Source organism: Melopsittacus undulatus, chromosome 3, assembly GCF_012275295.1.
Source record: "Melopsittacus undulatus isolate bMelUnd1 chromosome 3, bMelUnd1.mat.Z, whole genome shotgun sequence".
NCBI classification, from domain to species: domain Eukaryota; kingdom Metazoa; phylum Chordata; class Aves; order Psittaciformes; family Psittaculidae; genus Melopsittacus; species Melopsittacus undulatus.
The window spans coordinates 13,370,086-13,395,417 of NC_047529.1; the positions used below are offsets into that span (position 1 = coordinate 13,370,086).

Genomic DNA, 25,332 nt, shown 5'->3' on the forward strand with positions numbered 1-25,332 from the left:
TGGTCTGAGGGCTGGAGCAACAGGAGACAGGAAGTGAGGTTTGAGGGAACTGCCGACGGTTTGTTAAGGCTTAATATTAAACCAAGGTTTTCCCCTTGAAAAGTGCTGAACACCTTTTGCAGATGTCCACAGCTTATAAAGCCAGAGAAGTGCAGTTCACTATCATTCATCAGGGTCCCTTGAAAGACAGTCTTTCAACAACATATAGTCAAACGAACAATCAAAATGAGCAGTACAAACGACCATAAAATCATATGCTTTTTATTTAACATAAAATGAAACATTAAGATAAAATACACATTTGTCCATGTGCTGAAGAACTACTGTATTTTACATTCATTTATAAAGCAGGTAGTTTTACATGACAAAAAGAAGTGAGAGGAAGAGGAACAGAATCGCAGTAAGACATAAGCCACAGGGCAGGCTGTTGCTTGTCAAAGTGCTGCCTCCTAGGGGCACGCAGCTCTTCAAGTGACAGGTTAGACGCTGTTTTCTAGCACTCCTCAGATCCCTCTTAATGCTGGTGAGAAGCTAAGGTGGAATCATACAGCAAAATGAGTGAAAACCTTGACAAAACAACCTTTGCCAAAATGCATAGCTGCAGCACAACAGACCACCTTTGTCCCTGATGTGTTGCTCCTTTGCTGGAACTGGCCTGTGCTGATTTTCAATGCCTGGAAGTTACCACACTGAACTACCATTGCTTTCTTTTTTCCACACAAACCTGGCCACAACATCTCACTCAAACCTGACTTTACAAACGGACTGTGATACAATCGCACAGGAGATTTACGGCAACAGAAAGCGCTGTAAATCCAGCGAAGTTGGGTGTTTGTGGGTGCATCCTTGGTGCACCTCTAGACATCAGAGGAAAAAATTGTTACTGAAACCTCTGTCCCTGAGGTTCAAGGTAATACCTGTCCTGTCTCAGCTACTGGTGGGGTTAAAATCCTGGGAAACACTCCACTGCACACGCTGTAGCAGGAGTGCTTCACCAGGCATATTCATGTCCTGGTGGTTTGCATTCCTGGTGATGGCTGCGGAATTGGCCACAAGGATCCCAGAGGCCTGGCCTCCCAAAGGAACACTCTTGGCCGAGATTTTCCAATAATGCAGCAGCTGAGAGGTCTTAATTGAAAGGTACAGACCTGTTGGGTTTAAATTGTTGAAAGGTTTAAATTGTTTTAAATTGGGGAAGGGATGGGAGATGCAGCAGTACCAGGGGAATAAGGAATGTTTTTGTTTTCAAAAGTGCAGCAGCTCAAAACACATTGCTATTATATCTTCTTTCTAACCTATATATCTTAAATACGAAAACAAATACAAAAGCTGTAATTCTGTCTCAGGTCTGTGGTGACTTTGCAAGGTGTGCTGTCACCAGAGGACTGAGATGAAGCTGGTGTGACCACGTACACCTAGCTAGAACATAGCTGTGTGTACACACGGACACACTTGCACAGCCCCCCTCCCAACTCCACATATATACACCCCCCAAACAGCGGGACTTTCTTATAGTGCAACTGTTCTCGAGTGGAAGGCCCCTCCGTGTGTCCAGAGCAAGTTTTGACAAAGCACTGGGTGCCGTGGTTTGCCTTTAAAAAGGTTCCAATAATAACTGAAGCAGTATAAAAATCCCAGTTGCCTGCCTTTTCAGGTTTCAGATTTGTACTTTTAAAACTTGACTGGTTAACACCTCTTGTTTTCCCACATCCAGTTTCCTTCCCTGTCAGTCCCAGCAATACAGGACTGCTGTAAACATCTCTGGTTTATACACAGGATTCCTGCAGTTGCTTGCTGGAGAAAGTGGAAGTAAATGTAATCTGAGATTTATCTAAGCCAAAAGGCATCACGGAAAAGGGATGAGTCAAGCACACTGCACCTCCTGTGCTGACGAGCCGCTTCCCCCTTTCCCTCAGCAGGGATCTGTACTCTTGTCTCTGGAGCTGCAGAACTGGGCCAGTAATCACAGGGCTGCAGCTCTCCTCGTCTGTCAGAGACGGTACATAGAGAACAAGCAGTATCTGAATAGAGTACCAGGAGGCAGGGAAACCACTGCCTCACTGGCAATATGCAGCGCCGTGTATCTGGGCCCAATCCTGACGCCTCTGTGAGCTGCTGGTCTGCTCTGCAGCTGCCCTCTGCATTGCTACACAAGAGCAAGGATCCCACTCCTGAGGAGAATCCCCTTCATTTCTAATAGCTGCAAAGATGCTGCATCCTCTCCAGGGAGATTCTCACCCAAATTCCTACAAACTAAGAAAATAACCACATCTGCTTTGATAGTGTTTCCTTGAAATTGCTGGACTTTTGGTATATTGCTTGAATTTCCCATAAGCATCATAAAATACTCACATCAGAAATCAAGCTGTTCATTAAAATGTCAGTGGCAGAGCAAAACTGAATAGCTTTGATTTTGTTTTGGTTGTGTAGCTTCTGTAGCAGTATGTCTCTTTGGCTAGAACAGTAGCATTGCTTGGGTAAAAGATCCACCTCAACGCCTTGTCTTCTCCTCATAGGTCATTCGGGGTGGTTATGCAGCAGAATGAACACAAACAGGACACAGGACTGAAAACTGCTCTGTGTGCTCGACCCAGAACTGCCAAACTCTTGCAAAATTCAGCTGCTCGGGCACTCTTGGTTCCTGTGCTACCCCATGGCTGCTGCTGCGTGGGGCAGCACGTCCCTCCTCTCCCCCTCTTTTCTGCTTTTCCTTTGTTTTTTTAAACATTATTACATGCTCAAATCCAACCAGCTCAAATACTTTTTAATACATTGAAAATGTAAAATAAAGAATATATGAAGTACATACAGTATATATATACATATTTCAAATACTTAAAATTCTTATGTAAAATATGATTTTTTTCTATATTATTTGTGTAAAAATACATTTTAAAATGGTGTCAACTTGATTTTTCTGTACATACCCTCTATTCCAATTTAAGTCCCTTTTAAAAAGGCAAAAGAGAGACAAAGGTTTAGTATCTTCAGAACTGCGTTTACAGGCCTGTTGTCAAAACAAGAAATGCATGCGGTAAACAGCACTGGAGTTCTTCTTTTTAAGAATTCCTATTTTTATTGCATTAGTGGAAAAAAAAAGAATCTTGTCAGTTTTCCTGCTAGTAAAACTATTCCTGGCCTTGCTGGGAAACTGCTGACTCCCAATACCTTGTTCATCTAGTTCATAAATCTTCCTTTGTCCACTGTTTTTACATATACTAAAATATATATTACTTAAAATATATTACTGTAAGCTCTTAAAATTGATCTTCAGTTATATCAAATGTATAGCATTAAAAAAAGAAACCGACACTAGGTAACAAAAAGAATTCTGGCTGTCGCCCTCTGACCATGCACTTGACTGCTCTCCCCATGCAACACGAGGGCTGCCAGGACATTGACCACCAGGCCATGGGTCAGCCAGAGGCAGCAACAGCCTGGAACAGCCTCCTTGCACCTGCCCCACTGCCACAATTCATCTGTGCTCATTGCCAGAGATAATTCAATGTGCATCTGTCTGCCTTCCCCTCCCAAACCTATGACAGCCATGGAGGCAAAGGCAGGTGCTGAGGGCCGATCTTGTGGTCTCCAAGCAACAGAGCCTAAGCAAAACTCCCAAGTGAGACTGAAAGGTTTGCCCAGGGCTCCAAGAGCCCCTAGTGAGGGGGTTCCAGCTGCTGCCCTTCCATTGGGGACACTCCAGCCCCTTCCTTTATTTCCACACTGCAGTGCTTATAGGTGCCATAGCCTGCCCGTGGGGCAGGGGTGGGTTCTGCCTCAGCCCTTCCACAGGTCACGTGCTTATCCTGGCACTTCTGCAGGGGGCTGGAGACCATCTACCTCCAGGGAGGTAGGAGGATGTCGGGGCAGGCTGGCATTCACCCTTCTGGGATCTCCCCACCAGAGATACCTCAGCCCACTTCAAACCTACCACTGCACATGCCAGGCCCAAAATGGTCTCTGCACCTGAACAAGACTCATCTAATGTTATGACCTGAGGATAGCTCCTGGCTGCAGCTTCACCAGAAACTTGCTGCCCATCAGCCCTTATTACTACCATAAACTTTGCCAAGCAGCCTGTCCCCTGGCATTGTGGTCCTTCCTTTTGGGTTTAAGAGGGGAGATGAAAATTTCACTCAAAAGCCAGTCCCTGTGCTGCCAATCTGCCTCAACACCCGAACTCATTCAGAGCTGCCTTCGCTGCTCCACTGCATCAATATGTGTATGGGGGGTTTGTATTGGGAAGTTAAACATGGCTTAGTCTGTATTTCTAGTTCTGAGGCTGCAGGACTTGGATGTAGCTTGGAGGGAGAATTTAAATCCAAGCATCTTTTCTTACTCAAGTTGCTTTTACTGCCACAAACACAGTTTGACTTTAGGCTTTGAAAACATTTTGACTCAGTTTTTATGATGACATTTACCATAGTGCTATCAATACCTGAGGGGGGAAATCAAAGTAGTATTTTTCACTATGTCATGACAGTAGTTTCATTTATAAACCCTGGGTGAACGCAGGTTTGTTGACCCTCTGGAAGAAACAGTGGGAAGGTCAGATGATGGGAGTGCCAGGAGCAGCTCTGCACTGGTGCAGCAGCAGCAGCGACTGATGCCATGTGGGGAACAGTCCCAGACTGGCTGCTGGGTTTCCCCCTTCTAAAATACATGATTCAACAACCAGCAGCGTAAAACACTCAAAGACTTCAAGGTGTTAACAGCGACCTGTAGTTGCAGAGGTTATTACACTAAGCCCCATTATGTCTAATGATTTCCTAACTACTTAATGCCCACTCAAACCCATGGAGATCCTTCCATCAAGTTGCACCTAGTAGCTCGTAGAATATGTTAAAATCAAAGACATGCAGTTGAAAGAATTTATTTTCTTAAAAAGAAACAGAAGTAAAGTAGCCCAAGCAAAGTGCTGATCCATTAAAAGATAACTAAGGCACTGAACAGAGTGGTAAACTTCCGAGTCATCGCACAAGATGCCTACGCTGCCCAACATGAGTCTGGAGCCACCAGGATCTTCACCACACATCCCAGCTGGGGCCCACTAGAGCCAAGCTGCTGTGCTTCCCACAGCTTCCCCCACTGTCGGAGCCGCAGGAGCCATCTGAACCCTCATGCTACAAGTGGACACCTGTACAATTTAAAGGGAGAAACAAGAAACCCCTCAGCCGGGGTCAGTGACTGTGTTAGAGACAGGCCCAGCAGCAGCAGGCTGAAAAGCCCATGAGCACCAAGGGCAAGGTGGCAGATCACAGCCTGCAACTCCAGAATCTTCTCCTCCTTTCCCCTCTTAAGCAGCCTTGAAAAATCCCACTGATAAAAGCCACGGTATGAGCAGAATTGACTCAATTATGCCAGCAAAACCTCTTTACTTTTATTTGAGACAAGAATGACTTTTCATTTTATTTGTAACTAGCAACAGTCTTTAAATTAGGTTATACTGGGAGATCTGTCTTGAACAGGAATGGATGTGTCTGCCCAAGGATTACACCACTGTAAGTTCTTTCAGGCCTAGATGAGGCACTAACAAGAGACAGACCCTGCTCTCAGTCCTGCACTGCCCAGGGATAGCAACTTGAAACCTTTCAACACTGCATCTGAGATTTAAAGTAGCAGAAATTCCTGTTACAGAAGAAGTGATGGAAGCAGGCAGTAATGGCTGACCTCCAAATCGGTGCCAATGGACATGACCACCCAGGGAAGGAGCTATCCCCCTGACAGCACAACAGGGTAACAACAGAGTAACAACAGGAGAAGGAACCCACATTTGCTGCTCCACCCATGCACACACAGACCAGGGAGTGTTTCCTGGGCTACAGCCACTACTGGCATATGTGCAGCATGCACATGACAGCAATTTTTTATGTGATCCTTTCTGAGATTTCAGTTTGGATTAAAAATATAGACTTTATTTCTAACACCTGACTCCTCTGCACTGCTGGGGGTCTGAGCAGTGATGTGCAATTAGAAAGCTGGGTTGCTGCTCCCCACTAAATATAAGATGAGCAAAATGGAGATCAAGCTACGCTGCAGCTGCTGCCACCTCACGCCCACTAATCCTGCCCTAGGGGGTCACGCTCTGCTGGGCAGGGAAGGAAACACTTCTGCTATGATTAAATCTGCAACTTGTTATTCCTTATCGTTACCAAATAAATCACCAGCTCTCCTTGGAAAAACACACTGCTTCAAGGGGAGTATCTCTGGGCTCTACCAACAATGTGAGAGAAGGGAAATGGGAAAGCAGTAGTATAAGTCAAATGGGGAGAGGAAAGGCAGGCTGATGACCCGCGCTCACAAAACAGCTGTCCCACCTATTTTGTTTATATTGCTTCATCTTAAAAAGGCCTTTGGATTAAAAGTGAATTCAGTGCTTTTCCATCAAAAACATACACAGATCTGTTACCTGACCAAGATGCAGTATGGCCCCCACCCGCCCCCAACAGTGACAACATGGGACTGGATGTGATCAGTGAACCTGATGTTCTGTGTTTCGGAAGAGAAACACTACACAGATCCTCGATGTGATGTGGATGTGTTGCGGTACATTAAAATGCAGGTCGGCATATGCTTCATTAGCCAGCCTGGAGCCACTTGTTGAGAACAGAGTACCATTTTGTAATGGCTTTAATTTCAATTAACCAAACTGAATGAATTCCTGAACACTGGAAGTGAGGATGAGCATCACTAGCGATATTCCAGACTGGGCTGAGGCAGGGGGCACAGCCTCCTCCCCAGCCCCATACAACCCGAAACCTCAGCTGAGCAAATCTGCGCCGATTCGAGCCTGATTTGGTATGTTAAAACACAAAGAGACACCCACAGTGGGCAACAGTGAGGCCCAACAAGACACTTGTTTTCCTTTTCCTATACGTAGCTAAATATAAAACCCTCTATAGAAATGAGAGACATCTGGCTGTGGTGGAGGTCTGGAGGAGCACAGCAAGCTTCCCAGAAAGCAGCAGGACTGAGCTTGGGGCTCCTCACTCGCATCACACACTGACACAGCTCTTGACTGTGGGACGGCTCTTGCCAGCTCCCTGGAAACACCTCAGAGAGCACATTTCTGCTGAGTCCTGACAGCCTGAAAGGCAGTTCAGCACATATTCATGATCTCTGCTTTAAATGGTTCCTGGGATTTACTGATAATCATGGTCACTGAGTTGTTTTAGTGATTGAAATTCTTGAATCCTATGGTTAGTACAGTTGCTATTTTTTCAGTCTTTACCAGTAGCAAATCAGACACTACCTTCCTTCAAACAAGGTTACTGCAACTGACCCCTTGAAGAGGAGAGGATATGCCAATCAAACCCATCAGCCAATATTGCACAACCCAGTATGCCTTCCGGAAACAGCCAAGTCAGAGGTGAAAGGCTGGCACAATGTTAATGCCTCCCACATCTGAAAAATGGGAACTTGGATTTAGAGCTGGTGAGCAAGCCCGTGCAGAGCTCTTGCTTCGATGCTCTGTCATCAGTCAGTACAAAAATTGTGTTTCTTGACTATCCTGGTCTACTCTTTGTCAAGAGAAGACCAACAACAGGCTAAGGTTTTGCCGGGGGGGTCATTCCCCCATCTAGAGCAGAGCTCAGCAAACGTGCCGGAGAGCAGGCTGGGGTTAATGAAACTGCAGTACAAGTCAAACACTTATCTCCTAAAAGATTGAAAAAATATTTTTAAACAAAATAATGTGACATATTTACATAATTCCTTAAGTGCAAACTCTTGTCACAATTCACGTAGTTGAGCTCAATTTAGACTCACTGTACAAGAAGGTGCTCTTTCTTTAATGAAAGAAGAACTCTACTCTGTATTCCTGATTCAGTAACGTGTCTCTTGTGCAAGGCAGTAAATTTCCTGTTTCTTCCCCATTTACTTCCAAAAGCAAAACCAAAATCAAGCCATTCTCCTCCTCCCCACTTCCCGTCCCGGTTACCGCACGACAAGGCAGGAGACACAGAGCTTAGAGGGGCCGATGCAGTCATCATGGCAGAAGGCCCCGCAGCCCTTGCACATGATCATGGCTTTCAACCTGCAGTAACATTTGGAAGGGGAATCCTCCATGCTGCTGTCTTCAGCGAAGGCTTGAACAGGGATGGTCTGACTGTGGTTGCCAGAGTTCACAGCCTGGCTGGTGGGGATGGTGGTTACAGTCACTGAGAAGGACATGACGTTCCCCATGCTACTGGACAACTGGTTGCAGTCAGACAGCCCGGTCATGAGCGAGCCCTGGTTCACGTCTGGGGAGGTGGAGACGTTTATTGTGCCACTGTAACTGGGCCCAATGAGCTGCGCTGCAGCACTCGGAGAGAGCTTTGGAGGGTGCGGTGGGGAAAGCAGCGGAGGCTGCTGTGGCGCAGAGTCTGAGGACGGCACAGGAGTACTGAACAGCTCCGGGTTGCTGTGCATTTTCCCCCTCATCGCATGTGCCACTTGCTCTTGAGCGGCCTGAATGAAGTCTCGTGCTAGCATAGTTCCATCAAATGCCTGAATGTTCTCCTTGTTGCCTGCTGTCTGCTGGGATGTGGCTGCTTCTGCCTTTACACCCTTTTTAGCAAAGGTGCTGTAATCAGAAGAATTTATGCCATGTGAGACCTGCTCTTTTTCACACTGGCCAGACACCTGTGAGGCCTGGGGCTCCTCTTTCACATCGGTCTGTTCATGTTCATCACCAGTACTCTCATCATCTGCCTCTCCTTCATCACTGCTGCTGCCATGGCCAGCCTCTTCACATTCCCCAAATTCTGGTTTTGGAGCATCAGCAGGACTGTTCAGACAGAAGCGGTTTTCAGGGTTCAAGAAGAAGCTTCTCCTCAAACTCTCTGAGCCGCGGCCATAGGTGGAAATGTTGAGCAGATAATGACCAGACATGGCAGGCTTGGATGTCCTCCTGCCCATAAAGCCTAACATAAACCTCTGGCTGGCAGAGCTGTTTTCTAACTGGAAACCTGAAGGAGGGAGGTTCAGTTGTGAGGGCTGGAGGACTGGCAACAAATTCTGCCTCTGGACCCTATTGATGAGGGTCTGGAGGATCTGCTCTTGTGTGGTTTTGCTGAGTGCCTCACGGCCCTGGTGCTGGTCAACATTGGGGTCCTTTCCCGAGGGGAGTGGAAAGGTCCTTGGAATGTGAGGCAGAGGCCTGTTCTGGCAGAAGACCTTCCCAAGCTGTTGTGTGGGTAAACTTGATTGCCCTTCACCACCCTCAGTTCCAGTGCCGCTCCCAGCTACACCTGCACTACTATCTGCCCCTTTTTCTTCATGGGAAGCTAACAGGACAGTTTTCTTTTCTACTTTGGTGAGAGCCTTCGGCAGGATTTGCTCCAGAGGGACGTTCTTGCCTTGAAGAAGCTGGGTGACTAAAGGGTTATTAGCAGGAATACTGGAGCTTGGCTTTGGGGGGGCCCCACTTGAGCATGAACTTGGATGAGTTTTAAGGCTAGGTGCCACTGATGATGTATTAGAGGGTGGGACAGACGTTGTGGATGTGACTACACTTCCAGCCTGCTCTTCTGAGCTCATGGATGTTAGTGAAGACACCAGAGGGGAAGGAGATTTGCTTTTACAGACATCTAAGCTGGTCCCTCCTAAGGCCGTCGGTGCTACCTTAGTTACACTTGTGTTGGCATCTGCTGTGGCCATAGTGACGCAGGCTGCTCCATCCCGGACTGCTGCTGTCCCACAGCCCTGGCTTGGGCCTGCTGGAGCAGGAGGTGCTTTCTCTTGTTTTTCCCTGCTGCCCATGCACAGGGAGCCTGACACCTGATTTATGGTCGCACTGGGGGTGCTTGGTTTTGTTCTGTTGATACTCTCTAGGGCCGCTGCTGCTGGTGAGGAGGAGCCGGTGCCTGTATTGCTGGCTGGAGCTCTGGACTGCAGGGTGGGAGTTTGCTGTAGTTGTGCTCTAGGAGGATGGTGAGGGGGTGCCTGGTCTGTGGCCTGGGTCTCCATGTGAGGACAGCTCCCTGGACAGTGGGCAAGAAACCTTCTCGAACTTCCCCCGCTTCCAGTTCCTGCCAGTTCCAGTACATTTCCTCGAGTTCCAGTCTGGGTGGCTCCACTTGCTGCTGTGTTACTCTTCTCTCCTCCACCACCCGGTGGGCCCCCACCACCGCCTGGTCCAGGCCCTGGGACAGCCCCCCCTGTCGAGGCGGCAGCAGCAGCAGCAGCGGTGGCGGCGGCGGCAGCGGCTGCTGCCCTCTGAGCCTTGGCTTGCTGGGCTTTTGCCTTGATGTCTGCCAAAGTTCTGGCTCCCCTTCTTCCCGGACTGGTAAGTGAGACTGGGAAACGTGCCCTGGGAGAGACCTGGCCCGCAGGAAATGGCATTGGGGAGATTCTGGAAACGGGAATCTGAAACAGAGGAAGAGAATAACACAGCTGAGACATGGGGACCATTTAACCTGTGTTTAAGAAGTGTTTATAGTTTGGTCTTAAGAGAAACAGTTGTAGGTTTGGAGGAATCCCTTCGGAGAAGTCCCTTTGCTCCCTCACTTGAGATAAACAGTAAGAGATATGCATGATCTTTTGATGCCTGGCACCCCTGTTTTAAGTCCTTACAATCTTGGTAACAGACTGGAAGCTCAGCCCTTGCCATTGTAAGCTACTACATCATACGCCCTTACTCCAAAAGAAAAAAACCCTTGAGGGTGTTCCAAAACTCAACACCTATTATCCTTTATTCTGCATTTAATACTTTATTCATATGTAATTTATATTCTTTTAAAGGTTTGTGTCAACATTCTGCTGGATTCTGCACATCTTCCACCCCTGCAGATTTGTACTTGTTTCCTCAGTACATCTTACTGTTATGTTTGTTCCCATATATCTGCTGACTTCCCTCCTCTGAGTAACCACTCACCACATCTGTCTTTTCTACCTCACAGGGGATTTGCAACCATCCTTCAGTTCACTCCATTGGTAAATTAAATCCCATTTTATTATGCTGGCAGATCAACTGTTCTTCCTGTACATTCTACATATCTCACATAGACAGTTTCCCCTCAGTTTTGGTTTCACTAACCAGTTCCATTAATGCTTTCCTGTCCCTGTGCTATACTTACTAGCATGGTGAGAATTACAAACCATTTGTAAAATGTGTTTGTGTACTTCCCAGTATAAAAGACTCTTACTAGGAGAGCAGAATTCTTAGGACATCGAGAAATACAGTAACTAAGCAGTTTTCCATTCACAACTTCTGCCTAAGGCCCCAGATGAGGGAGATGAATCATAACCAGAGCACATTCTGGTAGGAAAAGCAGAGGCTCTACTCTGCAGAAACCAAACTTCTCTTGTCACAGTCACACGTGACTGCTAAACTTTTTCTGTGTTGGTTCATCCATTTACTACACACTGTTGAGTATAAATAACACCACTGAAGAAACAATTGGAGTTATCCGTGCTGTGCCATCTTGTGATCATTATCTGGAAGAGGATGGAACACCTGGATTGAGTGGATGAGGTACTCACCAGCAGGACACCTCCTGGCAGCGCAGCTGCAGGTGTGTGCTCCCACTTGGGTCTCGATGCCAGGAGTGCATTGTGCAGGCCATAGGCTGGAGTGGTTCTTTCATGCTTCCTTCCTCCTGCCCTATCCCCATGGTGAACAACTGCCTGATTCCTCCCCCATGTAAGTTCTCACTAAGAATCAGCAGCCAAAGGGCTTTTGGAATGGAGGTGTTCCCTGAAAAGGTATTTTCCTGCAACCTAGTCTGGTGCTATGCCGTATCCAGCTGGTGTAAATTATAACTGTGCTACTTCTAGGTGGTCTTTCTTTAAACACAAGTAAATAATTTAGTTCCTGGGCTTGACAGATCAGAAGAAGCTGTTGACAGTTAACAGTCTTTGTGGACCGAAATGGGAATACTCACACACCTGCCAAGTTTTGTGCACCTCTGGGCTACAGACTGCTTTGTTCTTGTGGTCTTGCAGGTCCTCCCCAGTTTCCACTGGGAACTGCAATACTCTGTTATGCTTTCCCCTGGGCTTTTGCACTACTCTCTGAGCTTCTGGCCTAAGAGATCTTTCAACAGAGGCACGTGTACAAGAGATACCTAAGTCATGTTGATTACCCAGCCAGCAGATCTCCTTTAGCAAACCACTGACATAATTTTGGATCAAGTATTTCCATCGCTATAAGTGGGTAACACAATCTACCCGCATAACTGGAAATGAACTGAAAAAAGCCACCAGCTGAGCTGAGCTGACCCACACAACCTGCTCCATGGAGCTTAGTTTCCCTTTACCTTGAGTGGGGGTACACGTGGCACTGGGGTCCCCGCAGCAGGAAAGGGCTGTGCCTGGCTCCGAAACGCCTGATGGTGCTGACAGGTCTCCATGATCCGCGGCTTCTTTTCAGGAGTGGTTGAAGCTTCTTCCCTAGACTCTGACTTCCTCTTGGGGGCTTCCACACTCACTTCCATGTCTTCATTTACTGAGGGCTTCTTTTCTTGTGTTTCTGGAGTCATCATAGGGCTTTTCATGTTTACTACTACTTCACCTGCTTCGGGGCTCTTTGGTTTACTTGGGGCCACACCTGAGGCACTGGCAGTCTCTTTGCCCAGCACTTCCTTTGAGGCAGGGTGCTTTCTCTCGTCTGCCTTTTGACTGCTGGCAATTTGTGGCTTCTCTTGAAGGGACTCTCCTTGAACTCTCTCTTTTAAAGGCAGGGAATGGTCACTGGATTTCACTGCACACCCACTAGGGGAGACTGAAGCCTCTGCAGGTTTGGCTGGTTTTGCCTGCACGTCCTCCCTTCTCTCCTCCCCTCCTTTTTTCATCACTGGTGCTTCCTGGACTGCTTGTGCTTTAGATTCTAATGGAGAGGTCATCTCCTCTTTGAGTGGGATGAGAGAGGCTGGCGGGCATTTTGGTGGCTCAGCTGCTAGATTTTCAGTCTCTGTCTCAGCAGGGCCGGTGTTTGCTATCAGTCTCTTGGACTCTTCAGGACTTAGCCCAGAACTATCAAGAAAAACAGATCTTTGTGAAACATTCTTGCAAAAAGCATATTATCCTCACTAAACTTGTGAGGTTTCACTACATACCACACCCGTCTCACACATCTAATTCTGTGCCAGGATCCTTGAAAGTTTTCTGTTCTGTTGGTGCTTCCACATGAAACAGAACTAAACAGCAAAGTTTAAACCCGACTAAGCTAAATACTTGGAATACAGGTTAGATCTAGTCCTCTATCCTGATACCAATTTACCAGGCTGCAAGTCAAATTAATCTGGTGTCTTGAGTTCAGCAGTAGCAGTCATTTTTCTCCTTCTTAGTAGCTGGTGCAGTGCTGTGGTTTTGAATTTCAGCCTGGGAACAGTGCTGTTAACACCGATGTTTTCAGTTGTTGCTAAGTAATGTTTAGTCTGATCAAGGACTTTGTGAGTCTCATGCTCTGCCAGGGAGAGGGGAAGCTGGGAGGAGGCAGAGACAGGACACCTGACCCAAACTGACCACAGAGGTATTCCATACCACAGCACATCATGCCCACTATATAAACTGGGCACAGCTACCCGGAAGGGTTAAATCACTGCTCAGGTCAGGCTGGGTATCTGTCGGCAGGTGGTGAGCAGTTGTATTCTCTTCCCTTGTTATTTCCCTTATCATTATTATTATTGGTGGCAGCAGTAGTGGTTTGTGTTATACCTTAGTTACTGGACTGCTCTTATCTCAACCTGTGGGAGTTACATTCCTTCAATTCTCCTCCCCATCTCTCCGGGAGTGAGGGAGTGGACTGCGTGGCAGCTGAGCTTAAACCATGACAGTTCTTTTTGATGCCCAATGTGGGGCACGAAGAGTTGAGATAATGACAGATCTTACTGGAGGGTGTCTAATCGTATTTGTGATAAGCATTCATTGTTTTGGATTAATAGTCACTCGTCACAATGCTGATTTATTTGCTCTCAAAGTTGTTGCTCTTGATCTCACAGTTTCAGCATGTTGTACCTTACTTACAGCTGGTATTTGCTGTCTTAGTTTATCGGCTGGGGGCCTTGGGCTAAGGTTCTTGTTTCATTGTACTTTATGCTCGTGACTTGTAATTCAATAGACTCATTGATCCTGAAACTCATCTGGCTTGTGTTCCCAGTGTGGTCACCACCTCTATACTCTGGGAGGTATATAATAGAAGTGTATAGCAATTACACATCTTTTTCCCCCTCCTTGGGTGGTCAGCCTATGAGGGAGACATTTCCACACACCCCTGCAACAAGTACAGCAGCTACTCAAACTCTGACCGCAGCCGGCAGTGCAGCTACTCCAGCTCCAAGCACAGCAGCTACATCACTACATCAGCCCCAGTGACAAGTACAGCAGCATCATTTGAGAGTTCTGAAGATTTTGAATAGCCTTTGGGTACCCTTGAGACCTGCCTGCTGATTGTGATGGGGATCACCATGTTGGCGCACATACAGAGTGTGTTTTATCCATGACCATTTTGTCTGATCTCGGAAGTTAAGCAGAGTTGTGTTTGGGCCTTGTCTATGATTAGACAACAAGACAGGAGGACCAGGAGATTTTCCCCGAGGCTGGACAGTCATGAGTGGCAGGATGTGTGGGACAGGATGGGTGAGTATCTAGTCTACTGGGCCCCTCCAGTGCTTTGGAAGTGTCGGAGGTGGAAGGCAGTTGTATGGAGTCCCCGATGACAAGTTGCAGAAACTGCTGAAGAGGAGGGTAAATTATTTTGAGCCTGGTGGGCCCATGATACTCCAGAACATCAAGGCAGAGATGGAACATATAGATGGACTCATGATCGGGGGGTGGCCTTAGCAATGGACACTATTGCCACAGTTATTCACGAATGTGAAACGTGCTGCAATTAAGCAAGCCAAGCTGTTAAAGCCTCTCTGGTATGGAGGATGACAGCTGAAGTACAAATATGGGGAGGCCTGGAAGACTGACTACATCACACTCTCTCTCCTGCTCTGAAAGACTGTTACAAGAGATGGAGCCTGACATCATGAACCAGATGGACTCAGCAGCTTTACAGGGATTGGTCCATGCACTAAAGAATGATCTATCTCTCTCTCTCTCTCTCTGTGGATATATATATATGAGATAAGAGTGATGATATATTGAAATTGTGGGATCTGAGCATGACATGAACGGTATGAAATAAGGGTGAATACTGTGTCCTAGGTTCAGCAGCAGCAGTCATTTTTCTCCTTCTTAGTAGCTGGTGCATGCTCTGGTTTTGACTTTCAGCCTGGGAACAGCACTGACAACACCAATGTTTTGAATTGCTGGTCAGAATGTTTACTCTCATGCTCTGCCAGGGAGGAGGGGAAGTTGAGAGGATGCAGAGACAGGACACCTGATCCAAACTAGCCAAAGAAGTGTTCCATACCACAGCATGTCATGCCCAGAATGTAGAACTGAGGGCAGTTACCTGGAAGGGTTAGATCACTGCTCGGTCAGGCTGGGTATCGGTTGGTGGGTGGTGAGTGGTTGTATTCTCTTCCCTTGTTATTTCCCTTATCATTATTATTATTGGTGGTTTGTGTAATACCTTAGTTACTGGACTGTTCTTATCTCAACCTGTGGGAGTTACATTCTTTAGATTCTCCTTCCCATCCCTCCTGGAGCAGGGTGGGGGGGAGGAAGGGGGAGAGTGAGCGAGTGGGCTGCATGGCAGCTGGGCTTAAACCATGACATCTGGCCAACAAGAAATGCTCCCATTATTAGCCACCACAGGCACATCACTACAGCACTCGAACAACCCCACGCAGCTTCCATTTGACTCCAGCTCATACAGTGATATTTGCAAAAAGGAGCACTGAAAAGCATCCTTTAGAGGAATGTGGAATGTGTGTGAATTTAACCAAATACATGTCTGTCCGGATGTGAAGAAACACATGAGATGTTGTGTAGCAGATGATTTGCTGCAAGGTAGAGTATGCACCACTGCCATACCTGGGGATCCTGACATTAGAAGAACCCTACAAGGAGTGACTCACAGTACTGTAGTAAGGAGTGGGAAAAGTTAAGATGTAAAATCTAAAGGACATCCTTGCCCAAGGAAACCAGTTCTACGCTGGTTATTAAAGGATTAGAAATCACAACAGCAAACACATCACTTCTGACCTAAGCCCCTCAGGTGTTTTCTCAGTTCTGCAGCAGCTGGATGAAACTGGAGGTTTTTATCAGCTTTCAGGACTAATGAAAAATTGTGTTTATTCGTGGGCATGCCACAAATGGAGCAACAGGTACACCTGGATAGGCAATGAAAGGGTAAAGAAGACAGTTGATGGTCTTACCTCTGTCCATAGTAGCTCTCAAAAAAATGTTCCTTCCACAGCTCAACCTTCTTTTCCTTTTCTATTTCTTGTCGTATTCTTAGCTGCATTTCCGGTGTAAACTCACCTGCAAAAAGCAATAAAGGATATCTTCAAAAAAGGGCATAGATGAAATGAAGCCATATAACCCCAGGAGCCTTCCCACTCACATTGTCTCAGACAACCCTTCACAGCATGTGACACTGCAGCCCTGCCTGCAGCACTTCAGCTCCTCTCCTGAGCTGCAAAGTGCTCCTCTGCTGTCTGTTACTCCAGGCAACAGCTTTATGCCCGACAGTTGTAACTCCCATTCCTATGAGTGTCCACTCTGGTAGCCAACAGAATCCTAGAAGGTTGACAATGACAATGAGGACATCATCTTTTTCAGGACAATTCTTAGTTAATTCCATTGGTAATCTAAGTGCACTCATAAAATCCAGATTCTCATGTTCTGAATATTTTAAAATGAGATCAATCTAATTTTGATGTTATTTCTCTCTATCAAACATTCTTCCATTCCATCCATACTCCTCCTCAGCAGACACCCCCAGCATTCCCACCTCAATGGCAGTAATGCAGAGTAATTGGAGAGAAACAAGGGCATCCAGAAGCGAAAAAAAGCCCAAGACAAATACACACAATGTGTGTCTAGACTTTTCTATTTTACTTTTTTGTTTTTTCCTTTTAAGCCTCCTGCCAAAATTACTCCAGAGAGGATTATTTAGAGGATCACCAGAAATCAGATACTTCCATCACTGCGCAGTTTGTTTCTCAACAATTTTTGGCTCCTTTTTCAGCACACTGGTACCTGTCAGTATTAAATCAGGACACTCATCTTTTCACTGCAGAAGTACAGAGGGCCCAAACAGAATCTCTTCCATCAACTTCCTTTTGTATTTTTATACAAATTTGGTCAGGTGAATATAGAAAGTCTGCTGCATCAAAGCCAGCAGAACACATGCCTTTACTTAGAGTAACGTGGCAACACAGCTCAAAATTCAGTCCTTTGAAACAGTCTCTGTTGCAGCAGTGAATTCCTAGATTTCCAGTGCTGTGGTGATCCTTTGTTTCCCAGCTGGGACATTTCAGCTAAAAGCACATGCTGTCATAAGCTCAGGCATGCCCTGAGCACAAGGGACATGAAAACCTGCAGCCAGATGCATGCTGTGGAGATGGTCCCTGCCCACAGTGCATGACTGCACTTCTGGTGATGTGATTTGATCAAATGATGGGATTAAGCACCTCTAAGTTCAAGATGCAAATTGCCATTGAAGGTGCAGGAATCTTATCAATTAGTAAATATCTGATGTTATATTATATAAAAAATACTGGCTCAAAGGACTTGACCACACCAGATGTGTCCAAATAACTTTGCTGATGACCAAGTGCATTACTTGGGGAACATGATTTACCTTCTCCACTGAGCTCAGCAGTGGGCTATATTTAGCTACCACCACTTCAGAATAACACAGCTATATAGTCATCTCAATATGATTTTAAATACATTTTCCCTCTCGTCTCATCTCTTTCAGAGACTTGCTCATTTTTCAAGGCCAGATTGGACAGGGCTTTGAGCAACCTGGTCTAGTGGAAGGTGTCCCTATCTGTGGCAGTGGGGCTGGAACTAGACAAGCTTTAAGGTTCTCTCTAACCCAAACCATTCTATGATTCTATAATTTTTGTACATGCTAAGTTCAAAAGTGAACTCCTTACTGCAGCCCCTCTATGACCTTGAGATGACATAGTTTTGAGCTTGCAGGTGCATGTGTTTTCTCAGCCTGTGTTGACTACAGCTGTCTTTACCTGGGAACTCCTTCCAGTGCTTCAACCTCTCCATGAAATCTTTTTCACACATTCCCCAAAACTCACTAGGTGAAAGCCTTCTAAAGTTCTGCATCGTTGTCTGGGGAAGTTTTACCTTCTGACAACCTCTCCTTCCAGCCCTGGGCAGCTGAGGTGAAGAACTCGTTGTTGAGTGCAGAGCCACTGAGCTTCATCAAACCATCTGCCCCAACCTGGAACACATGACAAGACAAACAGTATTAACTAGCTGGAAAGGCAAATGTCACATTTCATCATATGTGATCTGAAAACAGAGCAAGAGCTCCAATATTGTCAAAGATCTCTCTGGAAACTGCCTTTGCTGCAGGAAAAAATGTGCAGCCTTAGTCAAGGCTGGGATCCAGGAGGTTGTGGGAGATTTTCCTCATTCTTGCCTCAGCCCATCCTCTATAGCTGCACAAACACACATGAGCAGCAGATGGTAGAGGTGGCAAGGAGAAGCACACGGAAACAGAACAGCACAGCCTCTGAGAAGCTCCTTCAGCTGCCCTTTCCCCTGTAGAATGAATGAGCTGCCTACCACCCAAAGCACCAGCTCTGCTGCCTTCTCATGAACATGAAGTGTGTGAGGGAAAAGTAAGGACATAAGAGGTATTGTATAAAAGTAACTTTTACATGACACCTGAACTGTATGTAATCATAACCACAGATGCTTCAGGAAGAATGGACAAATGAGGCTCAAAACCCATTCTGTCTTTGAAATATGGTTAATCAAATAGGGCAGTCATGCTATATATAGAGTAGGACATAAATGAGAAAGGTTCAGTTAGTGGCAAAAACTTGCTGTGGCCAAAACTGATGTGCTTCCATTTATTGCCTAATAAATCAGAACGAACAAGAAAAATCCAGCTGTTGCAGTGCAAGCTACATCTGATCACACTGGGAGACGGTGCAGGAAACCTTCACCAGCAGAACTTACAGAGAATCTGCACTCTCCCTGTGCCAGTGTTTGTGGTGCAGGTAATGAAAATTATGGAATTGACCCAATAGAAGGTTTTATAGATAAGATATAGTTGGTAGATTTTTAAGTTAGAAGCTGCCATTCTAGGGATTACAAAAGCAGAGATTTATTTTCTAGTCCCAAACTGTATTACCTGACTAGAGGGAGCAGAATTGACATGACTATCCTGTGCTGCATATATGGGGTTGTTTGTTCCTTGTGCTGGAGGGCAGTCAACTACCACAGGGCTGGCAGGGTCAGGCCTCAGTGCCTGTTTTCCCCTCTGCAGAAATACCAGCTGAAGCAGCTCAGACTGAGTCCCTGACAAGCAACACACAGCAGACAGGCAACCTTTCACAACTGGCATGTCCAACGCCTTTGCCTCTTCTTCTGTTTACTACAGTGAAGACTGACGTGCAATAAAGCATGCAGCACCACTTGATGTGGTGGGCTGCTCTAGGAGATTTATTACAGCAAAAAGTAAGATCTGGTCTCTCAGGAGCCAAGCAATGTTACAGGGTTAGTCAAAATTTGTTCTCAGTGAAATTCGCATTGAATTTAAGGAAAATTAAACTTAAAAGCCAGGGCAGAAATGTCCTACCATCTGCTGTGAGGTTCTTGCCAGTAAACTCCAGCTGCAAACTCCATCACATCATATTCTGACACATACCTAATTATTACAAAGGCCACAGGACTTAAAAAACAATTGCTTCAAGTATTTACTGGATCAGCCTTGGACTAACAAGTCCCCAGTGAATGCTGACTAAAGATCAGAATTTATGAGACAATGTAAAAAGTTAGAACTCCTCCTAGCTCCAAAGGAACACTGTCTGCTCAGGGCAGCATCCTCTCTAAAGCAGACCACAGTGCAGCTGCCAGACCGCAGACATTATTAACACTGTATGAGAGCCAGGAGAGCAGCATGGCCACAGAGATGGGTAACACTTTACTGCACATGGATGTCTCGGCTCCATCTAGCATCTCCATCTAGGCTGGTGTCACTTCACAGTCTATAGTGGTCAAGTCAACTGGATGTGTGGAGGTAGGGACTTGGTTCAGCTCAGGCAGAGGCAGACACCTGCATGTGCTCAAAAGGCTCTTGAGTGTACCAGCTGGAGTGCCACTTTCTATAACAGAAGCCCTGAGTAAGCAGCTGAGACAGACTCCGAGGAAGTGACTGAAGTGCGTAAATGCAGGCATCTAGTACTGATCTGAACATCACACAAGAAAGTATCTTAAAGGGACTTGCAGACCTGAGACAGGACATATGGAAGACTTCCATCTGGAGTGGATCTTGAAGCCAGCTTTGCTATCTAAAGAACATTTAAAATGGCTCTAGGCACATATGTTAAGGCATCTGAACTGACACTCCTACAACCAAGTAGCATAGCACAGATTCCTGCTTTGCTCAGAAGCTCCCAGCCAGCTGGGGTGGGAATACTGGAGAGTAACACAACACAAGTAAGGTAAAAGGAAGGAAGCATCCTTGTTCTAGCTGCAACTTTTCTGGTATTGAGCATAAACAGATTGAACTTCACCTCCCCAACTGTATTTTTCTTTTTTTACATGCAAGTGCAATGTTTAATCTTTTCTAATCTCTCAGTATCATCCCTGCCTTCTCCAGGCTGATTAAAAAAACTGCTGCAATCATGAGATGGCTTCATGCATCAGAGGAAGTTCATCAGGACAGCTGAGTTGAAATAACTGTCCTACCAAAAGATTCTCTTAGGTGTTCTTTCAGTCCTGAAGGCTGAGTTCCTATCCCCTTGTAACTCATGGTCCTGTTATCACCGACTGTTTAGTGAAGAGCTCAGTGAAAAACTTCACCATTTCTTCTGTGCACTCCCAGAGCAAAGTAGCCTACTTCTCCCCACTAAATACTCCTCTGCCTTTCCAAATTCCTCTCTTTACTTGCAAAGAGATCTTAGACAATCCACAGACATGAGCTGCCTCCATGGCTGCTGCACACTATGTGTTTGGTACCTTTAACCATGTGTTTTGGGTCAGGGCACAGGCTCTGTGGCACAGGTCACACCTGCTCTGCAGTCTGAACAGTGTGAATGTGCCATAGTAAACTTGTTCAGTTTTCACTTTAACAAATTCAGAATTTGACAGCAGTGATGCCAGAAAAGCAGAAGAGGCTGGAACTAGACAGCAGCATCTGTATTGGTGTTCTGTGGGAAGGAACCAGCCTAAGAGGCTGCAGGGTCAATACTGTACTGAAGAATCCATTGAGGACAGGAGAGAGGAAGACGTGGAAACTGCTGCATGCCCATCACTCCTGGCCCTCTGCAAGTCCAGTGTATCAAAAACATCGTTCTTGCTGTAGCTGGGACTGTGGATTGATTTAGCCATCTTTAGATGGCTTTAGATCTTCTGGTAGCAACAAACACCCAAACGCCAAAATTTGATGAATTTTCCAATTTTTTCCCACACTGTGCACAGAAGCAGCACCCTACCTCATTACCTATAAACACAGTGTTTGGGTGTCAAGTCTGAATTTCCCCTGCAGATGACACCAAATAGCCACTTCCCTCCACAGCAGAACCTAGAAGAAACAGAACACAGAAGTCCTACCTGCCTATCCACCTCGGGCAGCAGCAGCAGCAGGCGCTGCTGGCATTCTGTAGGCAGGACGGAGAACGTGTGCTTGTTGATCAGCGCTCGCAGGTTGGTGTTCACGAGGATGGAGTCAGGAGTTTCCACATCAATTTCAGCACACTTTGTTCTTTTCAGCTGCCCTGCAACAAACCAGCAAGATGTGAGTAACACTGTACCTGAGAAAGGATTCCAGACTCCTTCTGGAGTTCACTGTCCCCAAGATTTTCAGAGTGCCACCTCTGTGATCTGTTTCATACCCTGACTTTAAAAACACATTTTACCTTTGCACATACAGCTCAAAACAAAACAGGAGGTTCTTTCCAGCACAATTTCCATACCACTGTAGCCTGTGTCAGCTGACCTAACTCCTGTAGAATCCTCCTATCTGGGGAATAGCACAGAGTCTTTTTCAGAAGGGTTTCTAGAATTGCTTTTAGCCACACTGATTTCTATTTTAAGCCTCTCACTAAGGTCAGTTTGTTCCTTGGGAGTTCTTCCTGGACTTTCCTACTTTGTTCTTAGCAAAAGCATTTCAGAAAAATTCATCAGCTCATTGCACTTGGGTGGAAAGACAAAGCAGTAACAATGAGTAACTATTCTCCTTCTGTGTTTGAAAGCCAGCAAGTCAAGCATTAACCCTTATGCTATAGCCAGTATCATGCATGTGCTGTGAAAGGCAGTGTTTGCACTGTGTGCTCTATTTCCTTTGGATGCATCCACTGTCTGGAACTGGCAAAATACCACATATTATGAAGCTTAGATTAAAAGCACATTATTAGCACAATGGGTAGTACTACCCTGCTCTCCTAACATCAGGGATGACAACAATTACTTTTAAGTTAAGAAAGCCTAACAAAGTAAGTGCAATGGAGGCTTGTTTCTCTAGGGAAAGTGTTCTCCATCAGAAGTTATTCAGGAAACAGCTCTTCAGGTTTATAATCTATTTAAGCTGCAGAATTTCCTAGTTACATAGGACAAATAAAACATGCTTTGAAAAGTGTTTGTTTTCACCAATGATAAAGACAATGTAGGATGACCAGCATAGATAGAGACCTCATAATATCCTTAGTTTCACCAAGGTTAAGTCCACCATTGGTGTATGTAAAAGAAAACACAAAAGGTCTGGAGGCCTGAGAATGACCTAACTTCAGTGAATAGGAGGGAAGTCAAGTAACAGGGGACTCTGAAGTATAAAGATCTGGGAAGGAATTTCTTTTTTCTTTTTAATGTTATCAAAGTCTCTTCAGTGCATTAACAAGCCTGCTAAATAATGCAAGTCCTTTTTTGCTTCTCAAACAGCAAGCTGCAAATTCACAGGTAGAAAACCCTGATGGTAAGAAATGGGAAAATAAGCCTTTTCTTTTATATTTGCATATATATAGTTTGAATTATTTATCCCAATTCACACAGCATACTAGCAGTACCATCCAGAACTGTACAGAAGTCACTTTAACAATGCAATTAATTACACATTTTACTCAGCTTTGTTATTTAGGCTTTTGTTCTGTTATCAGAGCAACCAAATCTCTGTAAGCAAAAAAAATCTTACTTGCGTGGAGCCTGTCAGATCTCTGGAATGGTTTCTTCCCCAGCCCTGGCAAGGAGTTATCAAGCTTAACAGAGGGAGAGGAACCAGAGGTGGAGTTCTGAGGGCTGCTCGACTGTCCATCTGACTGCTTTCCTTCCCAAGCTGCACAGGAAACAGAAATATTTAAACACCAGGATGTACAAAGAAGTATTACACAAGACATCTGTTTGGGCTGAAATAAAGATTCTTTAATGTGTATACACTAGTTCTAGCAGCTCAAGGACAAGCACTCCAAAGATACTTATACTCCTTTGTTCTTGTAGCATTTGCTTCCCAACAGGGTGGAAATAGAAGTGCCCTTTGTAGCTATCAGACTATCACTAAATAAAGGGCAAGACAACCACTTTGTTTATGGTTTAAGTCTGTTTCCCTGTTTGTCCCATCTTACTTCTCATTTCTATCCAGTCCAGTAACGATCTTGTTAAAACTTCCTTTCAGAGGCAGCTTTAGTATCTGTGGGAGTTCACTATCAGGAAAAATCTCTTCATACTGCATGTGTCCTTTCTAAATTTTAAACTACAAGTGTAGCTTTTGTTCTTTCAGATCACCCTCAGGAATTCCTCCTCCGCTTTCTAATACTCAACAGATATTTTTGTGTCCTCCTCCAAACTCACTAGACACATTTCATCACTGTGATTTCCCCTCACAGTCCACTGACACCCACATTCTCTTTTGTACAATAGGATTTTTAATGCCAGTGGGAACAGCTTCTTCCCAAGATTCTCTCAGCCTTCCTTTCCCTCTTCCTCTTTAGTGAGATGAATTAAGAACATGAGCTGTTCTTCCCTCCGCACTCTAGGCTTATGTTATAGTAACATCACTCACTCAAGTAAGGAAAGGCACTGGAGTGCCACAGCTAGAAAGAGAAACTCCATGATACATGTGGTTAATTCACAAACAGAACAAATGCTGGCTCTCACAGCTTGCTCTAATCATTCTTTCACCTAGTCTGTATCTCATTCTCCTCTCTGCCTGTGAGAAGAGGCTAAGGCTTCTTCAGGCTGGAGAAGAAAGATTGCAGGAGACCTGGTCATCACTACCGTTCTTACCAGGACAGCAGAAAGATAAAGCCAGGCTTGTGATGGTGGTGCCTGGCAGGAGAACAAGAAAAACCAGGCAAGAATCAGCCAGGATATAAGGAAAAGAATGTATCCCTGTGAAGACAGCCTGCAGTGGAACAGGGACCCAGAGAGGTTGTGCCACCTCTGTTTTTGGAGGTTTGCAAAGATCTGACTGGCCCCTACGAATGCTGGAGGTCCAGCTGCAAGAGACCTCCCAAGGTCCCAACCAACATAAGCAGTCCTACAATTTTCAGAGTACTACTAAAAAGGCTGCATGAGTTGACACGCACAATGTACAATACCTTGCAACTGTGGTGTAGCAGCAAAACATGGGAAAGTCTGAGAGAAAAAAAAAAACCCAGTAACAAAAATTAAATAGATATGCTTGAAGAAAATGGTTCCATCATGACTGAATTGGATGTAGCAATAGTTTGGGAAGTGTGAAACCTAAATAAGGAGAGAAGGTGATGTGCCTCCTGCCCCCAGGGCCTGCCACTCTGTGGCTGGGAATGGACAGACAGCAGGCTACCAGCACCAGACAGCCAGGAAAGGCAAAAACCTCATTATAATCACAAAAAATAAAGACACCAAACAATATCTGAAGTACTTTAAGTAACACGAGTTTGGATTACTTCCTCCATTAATCTATTTTGTAATTACTCTATGTTAGCTAATAATCTTACAAAATACCCTGCTTTAGGCCCTCTCAGGTCTCCACTGTTCCTACTTCCCCAAGTAGAGATCCAATTCCTTTGGAGGCAGGGAGCTCTGGAGACGAGGTCTTCCAGACCAGCATCTGCCTGTTGTGCTGATCAACCATTCAGAATTAATCCTGGTTAGCCGAGAAAAAGCAGTTTGGTTTTAAGCAGTCATTTTATGCTGAAGACCTCATAAACCTGGCACTGAATTGTATTCATACTGTCACAAGAAACATAGCTTTCCTCTTGTTTCCTTCTCAGGCCACGCCACCCAAGGTGAAAAGGGCACAATAGCAGGTTAGGGCTGAGTTACAACCAAGCAAGATGATAT

At 45.5% G+C, this 25,332-nt stretch overlaps 1 protein-coding gene across 2 annotated transcripts in view; it reads right to left on the reverse strand.

The window, feature by feature from the left end:
• Positions 1-245: 245 nt before the first annotated feature.
• The window catches only part of ASXL2 (ASXL transcriptional regulator 2), a 110,980-nt gene continuing 85,893 nt past the window's right edge, over positions 246-25,332 (reverse strand). For both annotated transcript variants that reach the window (XM_034060446.1, XM_034060445.1), the window contains 6 exons: positions 23,204-23,344; positions 21,631-21,794; positions 18,190-18,286; positions 16,254-16,359; positions 12,243-12,957; positions 246-10,350 (listed from right to left, as the gene is read on the reverse strand). In XM_034060446.1, the coding sequence (XP_033916337.1) occupies positions 7,936-10,350; positions 12,243-12,957; positions 16,254-16,359; positions 18,190-18,286; positions 21,631-21,794; positions 23,204-23,344 (3,638 nt within the window). In that variant the 3' untranslated portion in view covers positions 246-7,935. The remainder of the gene's footprint in view (positions 10,351-12,242; positions 12,958-16,253; positions 16,360-18,189; positions 18,287-21,630; positions 21,795-23,203; positions 23,345-25,332) is intronic.